A 7,244-nucleotide genomic window follows, 5' to 3' on the forward strand; every position below is an offset into this window, starting at 1 on the left:
ACGAACCTGAGGCTCCTGAGAGAGGAGAACCTCGGCCTTGCAGCCAGAGGAATCCTTAGAAAAGATCGGTTACGGTAAAGAGATCTGGAGGCGGAAAGGTTTCAGAAAGGCGGGAGGAAGATAAAGAGCAGAATGGAGGACAAATATCATACAGAGACAGTAACAGTGTCAAAGACAGAGGTGTCGGCAATAGAAAATGGGACAGAAAGGGTAGAAAAAAGAAAATCCAATTCCAACACCGCAGGAGATCACTGTTTCTTTTTTGGAAACAACAAAAAGCTTTAATAAAAACATTAAGAGTTTTAATAGGATTTCAATCCTCATTTCAATAAGAGACTGCACAGTTCTGACCAGGATAGACTGGTTGCCTGGTGACACCTTTTGATATAGCCGAAGAGGATCCCTAAGGCCAGATGCAGGCTATATCATACCCGCCTTTGAAGTGATCCTTATAATCATATTCTCCATTATTCACTCAACATCTACATCATTTGCAGAGCCATTTTCTCAGTTAACAATGGCCGCAACTAGACATTTATAACAATCAAGTAATAAATATTCCGTACAGGTTGTCTGTGATAGGCAACTTTCAATTTGCCAATGTACATTTTTCAGTCAGCAGCGTTCGACTAGGTAGTTTATTAATCTGTGAACACTCATTTTGGACGTACCTGTCTTTCCTGCGCTCCCCTATTGGCAAAGGGCTGACTGAGATCCGAGGTAAAGTGGAAATGGAGCCTTGTGATTGGCTGCTGGCAAACGAGGAAGTCTCCAGGTTGAGTGGCGATTGCGGAGGTGTGATGAGACTGGGACTGCTACACTCAGAGTGTGAGAGGGAGCCTGGATTTAGGGTAGGAGGAGCACAAAGGTACATCTCACATGAAGATACACATCTGGATACACACTGAAATCGGATTACAACTGCAACTTTGTGACAATAAACAGCTCATCTCACTTGTCCCAGATCCACAAATAACCTGCTGACACACTTACAAGGTTATTGCTACCTGAGCTGCCTGTCAGCAGTTAGTAGCTTTTGATTTCTATATCTGTATATTGAAGCTAAGTTTGATGAAAGAAGCTTGGAACACAATGTTCACAGCAGTGCAAAAGAAATGGTTTAAAACCCATTATCGGAGGAGGTCTAGGTAATCAGATCCTAAATTGCGTGGACCATTCAGAATGCACATTAAGAAAAAAAATTTGGAGATAACCAAAGGCGAGACAAACTGCTTACAGCAGTTCAGGTCAATTCTGACGTTAACAATTTCCATATCTGAGGATGACATTCAAAGTTTTTTTTCTGCCAGCGCTGTAAAATCTCAATATAAAAATATATGAGACTTTAAACTCAGCGAGACTCACAACGTTAAATCAGGCCTTAAGTAAAATAAAGAAAATATAGCTAGACCTAATAGCTGCTGATGTGCATTATGATCCAAGGGGCTTTTAAGTGTTTTAATACTTATGTGTTGAGTGTTTTTTTTTCCTATTGAGTGCATTACCTCTGTCTGACCCCAGCATGGAACGGGGGTAGCGGGGAGTGGAAGGGATTTTGATCCTCTCTGTGCGGTACTGGACATTATTGGCGGAACCTGGTAGAGGGATGAGATAATACAGGAATGAATGTTGTGACATAATACCCAAAAAGAGAAAGGGCAGCGAGCCTGTGACCTTTATGTGTGTGTGTGTGTGTGTGCGTGCATGAGTGTCAGACTGACCGAGTCGTGCGCTGGAGGGCAGTGAGTTTGTACCGTGTGAAGCTCTGCTGCTACGTGACGATGAGGATTCAGAGTAGTCACTTGTGCGCTTCTGCTGGCTCAGGTCCAGGCTCAGACGACCCTGGTGTTGTGGGCTACAGAAACAAAAAAAATATACAATGCTTATACAATTATTTAAACATGCAAGGTATTTTACAGTTTAGAGTTAAATAAATTGATGGGCTGAGCTATATCACATCTGTACTTTATTTAGGCAAAGCAACAGTGGAAAGTTATTTTCCACCCTAACCCAATTTTTGTTATTTTAGTATATGTCTTGACTTTATTTTAACATATTTCTTGACTTTAGGAAACTAAGAAAAGTAATCATAGTAGACCCCATCAGAAACACTTAAACAATGAAAGGTGTAAACCTCCATTTAAAAAAAAAAAAAAACAGGTGTCAAGGAAACGGTGATAGTGAAAAGGAGGTAACCTGGTGTGGGTGTGCTGGTGACATATCTGGGAGGCGACAGATGGACAGTTGCTGGTATGAACGCGGTGACTGCGCACGGTGTACACTGGATTCCTCATCACGGCTGTCACAGCAGGGCAAGGAGCCAGACCACGGTGGACTGAATCTGACAGAGGACATACACGCCACCATGTTAGGGGTGGGGGGGGGCCTATGGGTATAGCGAGAGCATGCAAGCATATTTATGTAACCATTTGAAAGAAACTTACTAGGAGGTAGTGTGCCATTGTAGACTGTCGGGACAAAGCCGACGCTGTGCCTATGGGAGCGGCTGGGGGAGGAACGCAGCATGTCCCTGGGCTCTGGTGAATGCTCATCGTTAGAGTAGCTCTGTGATTGATGACAGAAACAAATGGTTACCATTTTCCCTGCAGGGTAACGAAACACCATTATGTCTTTGAAGAAATCCTCTACCCTTCGCTAGAGACAAGTACCGTAGGAGAAAAATGACAGCACAAATATCCCATAACAGTAAAATGAACATTTATCCCCACTACGTTCTCCTGCGTTCTTCAGGGCCTGAAGAGGTAGCCACCCAGGTATAGCTGTCTCAGCCCTGGGCCCTGACTCAGCTCCTAGGTTGGGTAGCTGTACTAGTACAGAAGCATCAATCACTCCGACATGCTGGCTAAGACCCAGAGACATAATTGTGAAGGGGCGGTAAATTATATTACAAAATGGATGATTTGGCCCACTTGGATAATTTGAAATGTTGGTCATTTCAGATTCAAACACTTCTAAAAGGCATCATGTTCTCATCTCTTTATTAGATAAGCTTCTAAACAATCCTTGCCTTGAATTGGTGCAGGGATCATGAAAAAGAAACTTTCAGAATCAACCAACCAATTTTCACGCCTTAAAAAGGACTTACTTGGAAGGAGGGAAGAGTGATAGTCTGTGGGGTCATTCTACGTCGAAGGGCGGGGGCAGATTTGGGGCGCGGCCTCTTCACCTCTGGCTCCTCCCCTCTGGTTCGGCCAATGTCCTCATCGCATGATTTCCTCGAGGTCAGGACCTGGCCGTCCAGGAAATAGTGGTTTCCATTTCTGTCCCTTTCTCGCTCGCTTCTCTCTCCCGCCGCCATGGAGACGGCAGCCTCTCCCTTGCCATCTGAGGTGATTGTGCAATCAGAGGCAGAGCTGCTTTGATGTTTGTGTTTGAACTTGAAGGAGTCACTGCGAGTGGGTGGGGTTGGAGGGGTCGGGGTGGGGGTGGATGAGGAGGAGAGGGATTCTGTCTTCGAAGGCTGTGGGGAGTGGGAAGTTGCAGCAGCGGCCATTGCTGCAATCTGATTGGCTGCCATGTACTCCATCTTAGAGGAAGGTGTTTCGGGGCGTTTGAAAGTGTCTGGGTCAAAGATGGACTTCCTCTGCTTGGGTGATTTGTAGATGGAGAGCTGGGCTGCTGCTGTGACTGGACTTGTGTTATCTAGTGCAACCGACATACCTCCCACCATCATCTTGGGCCATGTGCCCCCACTGTGCTTCTTCTCCAGGGTTGTCTCCATTGTGATGCAGTCTGAAGCAGAGACAGGGTCAAAGGGCAAGGAGGAAGGCGCCTTTGTGTAGGGACAGCACTCTTGGAAAGCACTGGGGCCATAACGGCCAGTGCCCAAGTCAGAGGGCGGCCAAAGGCCAGTAGCATGGAGGGACCCTGTGGAGAACGGCTTACTGATGTCGCTGTACACCTCATCAGATTCTCCTCTGACCTTCCTCCTCTCCCCAGAGATGCTACTTGTGCTGGTAGTTCCAACATCAGGGCAGAATATGTCAGTCTGTGTTGAGCTGTTGTGTTTCAAGTTGCGGCTGTTCCGGGAGTGAATTTCAGACAAGTGAATGCGCCCATTGGACTTCTCTGAAGACTCACGCAGACTCTCAAAGATGTTCTGGCCTGACGTGCTGTGAGGGAAGAACTGTGGGGAGGACAAATGAAGCAATGTTGCGATAACACTGGCAAATTAATTGGCAATGCATCAGATTATCCAGTTTTCACAAACCACACAATTGAAGATGTAAAACTGCTATGTAGGACATAAAAAGTAGAAAGAAGGTCTCAAATGTTTACATAGGTGAAGAAGAAAAGGAGCTCAGAAAGAGAGAGGGCCCACCTTCATCAGAGAGAGGCTAAGAGAATCCCTGCAGCTCCTCAACAGAGCCTCACACTCTGTCACAGATTTGTTATCCAGAGCAATGCCATTTATCTGGGGAGTAGAGAAAGACATTGGAATTAAGGACAGGTCCTTCAACACCAAAGCAATCCTCCTTTTTCTTTTTGATATTCCGCTGAGGTGTGTGTGTGTGTTATGACAGTATTATCAAATAGATGCACATCTACAAACACATACAGGCGCCATGTCTTGTGAACATTAGATGCTTGAGATATGTCTCACTGCTGCTGTAAGGAAACTGCGAGAAATCTAGGTCAGCACATTTCAGTCTGACAATCCCTCACACTCACATTTCCATCACAATGGGCTCAACTTGAGGAGTCAGAGATATCAAGATTTATCATGAAATAAGTTTAGGAAAGAACTTTCTGCTTTAACCAAGAACAAACTGACATGTCTGAGCTCACTTCTGTGCCATGCAGTTCAGCTACTGACATTCAATTGCATCCTATGCATATTTCATTGAAGATTCAGCACTTTGGACTCTTTTTTTGGCAAACGCAATTAAGCATTTAATAAGTTATATATAACCCGATAAACTAATGTGATTAATATTTAAAAGGGCATGATAAAATACGATACGCTTCCAGGATTAAGATCTCTTAACGCATCATCTGTACTTACCATTGCTAATTGTGCTTGCAGCTGAGCTATCATCTGGCATATCACTTCCCTGGCTACAAGGAGGATACTGTTCTGCTGATAAATGGCGAGCAGAGATATCTAAGGACTCTGGGATTCAGGGGAAATGCACAAGTTTCATGCTTAAGTTTAACATAAACTTTTCAAAGATAAGAGATGGAGATGCATAGCTCTATTTCTGCCACATGTCTTTTCTCTTTATTTCTCTATGGGAGTATATTAAAGCTGTGTGTTTAAAGAAAGCTCCACCTAGCCCTCTAGAGCTGCAAGCTTTTGAGGACTGAATCAAAGCAGGAGACCTTCCTGCTATTTCAAGACCAAATCCCACTTTATCTGGGTTTGGAGTGTGGATACTGGAATTGAACAAGGCCAGGATTAGAAAGTCAAAGGATCCTGTGTGAGCTATTAGTGTGGTAGATGTTGAGGGAGGTAGAATAAATAAATAAGAAGCTAAGAAAAGACTCACAGCGATCAGTCTGTCTCCAACTGTGAGAGAGCCTTCCCTGGCTGCTGGACTGCCCTGGACCAGGGCAGTGACAAACACGCCGCTCTCCAGACCAATACCACTGTCTGAGAGATAGGAGGGAAAATGGAAAGGCGTGAATTAACACTGAAGCATTAACAGCCACAAGGCTTAGTAATGAGACAAGACAAAGCAAGCCAAGTAATTTAGCACTCTTTATACCTTGGTGTCCCACGAGGTTGATGTGGACAGGAGTGAGGAACCTTCCTCCCAGAGACTTCCTTCTTCGTACTACCATGTTGATCAATCCGCCACCATTAAGGAAGGCCTTCACCACCTGCTTCCTGTCCTTATTGGTCAGGTCCATGTCATTAATCTTCAACAACCAATCATTCACTCTGGAGACACAAGAGGATGAACAATGAGGGATTTAACGGTTAGACAAGAAAAGAATACGCTAGCTTCTTGAAGCAGCTCATACCTTAACCTTCCATCTGCGATACTTCCTTTGTCCACTCTTGTAACAAATATACCACAATCTCCTGGTAAATACGGATCATTTACCCCCTCAGCGATATCAAACCCAAGTGCCTTTAAATCCATGTCGTCCTGTAAGGGCAATAATATTAACGTCAGTAAATTCCTTCATTTTGACAAACCTATTGCAATATCATTATGTTCTGGAGCTCTACTGGCTCTCAGGAGACTAGTGTATCACCAAACCACTCTCATGTCACTCTCTTATAATAGCTGGGCACTGATCTTACCCTGTCTTTCTCAAACTCCACCACCTCTGTCTCCCACTCCAGGGAGTCTGTGTCGATGGCAGAGTCGTGAGAGCTGTGGGCCATTAGCTGACAGAACCGGGCCTCCTTCTCCAGCTGGCTCTCCATCTTCTCTCTTAACAGAGGAAAAAAATAACACACAGAATCAAAGGTCAGTCACTTGAGGATGGATGGGCAGAGACAACGGAGAGATCACACGCAGCCAGTCTTCATACTGTAAAATATTTTTCCTAACTAAAAGCACAATGTTTTACTGTTTGGAATAAAATGACAAGGTGCACCACTCTGGATGCCATCCAAACCAATCCATTAAGTATAAAATTAAGAATAAATGATGTAAAAAAACTATACATGTTTTGACCTTCTTTTTATTTGGAAGTGGGCTCAAACTTCTTGTATCTTTCCAAAGGTTTTTCTAGTGTCCTCTCTCACACTTTGTTTTGTGGTTTATGGAATGAAACTTATCTTTACTTAAAAGAAAACTAAAATAGAATGCACACAATTCCCAGCTGTCAGCAAGATATATGGTGTCCTAATGAGGCCTGCCTTAGGGGTAGGTGTGCCATTAAAACCTCAGTCTTACATTTTTTCTTTACAGAGGATGGAGGAAGAATGTCTCAAAGTCACAGCATACTGCAAGCAACATCAATGCTTTGACTGACAAATGGCTGTCATATTCACTTTAGTCAGCAGAGGGAGCTTTTACATACAATATAAATCCATATGCAGGGCAATAGGGCCAGTGAGAAACCAAATGTGTATGTGTGTCCAAAACACTGACGCTTCACTGGATTACACTTTAATCTGGGCATGTGCAAATGGCGCCAGACAAACAACTGAGCTCCATGATGTCTCCAAACGCAGAATATTTACAGTTCACGCCCTGCCACACACTGAGTACAACAGCTACACAAGTTGGCAGAGTAAAGGCAATATTGTTCTGTGCTCGCTC

General features: G+C 44.1%; 1 protein-coding gene across 1 annotated transcript in view; it reads right to left on the reverse strand.

Annotated features, from left to right (window-relative positions):
* The window catches only part of dlg5a (discs, large homolog 5a (Drosophila)), a 35,560-nt gene that overhangs the window by 9,906 nt on the left and 18,410 nt on the right, over nucleotides 1-7,244 (reverse strand). The window contains 11 exon segments of the mRNA XM_032540808.1: nucleotides 672-840; nucleotides 1,506-1,595; nucleotides 1,722-1,855; nucleotides 2,197-2,341; nucleotides 2,445-2,565; nucleotides 3,107-4,147; nucleotides 4,343-4,435; nucleotides 5,511-5,614; nucleotides 5,730-5,905; nucleotides 5,989-6,116; nucleotides 6,275-6,407. Of these exon segments, the coding sequence (XP_032396699.1) occupies nucleotides 672-840; nucleotides 1,506-1,595; nucleotides 1,722-1,855; nucleotides 2,197-2,341; nucleotides 2,445-2,565; nucleotides 3,107-4,147; nucleotides 4,343-4,435; nucleotides 5,511-5,614; nucleotides 5,730-5,905; nucleotides 5,989-6,116; nucleotides 6,275-6,407 (2,334 nt within the window).

The sequence above is a fragment of the Etheostoma spectabile genome, chromosome 17, assembly GCF_008692095.1.
Source record: "Etheostoma spectabile isolate EspeVRDwgs_2016 chromosome 17, UIUC_Espe_1.0, whole genome shotgun sequence".
In the NCBI taxonomy this organism is placed as follows: Eukaryota; Metazoa; Chordata; class Actinopteri; order Perciformes; family Percidae; genus Etheostoma; species Etheostoma spectabile.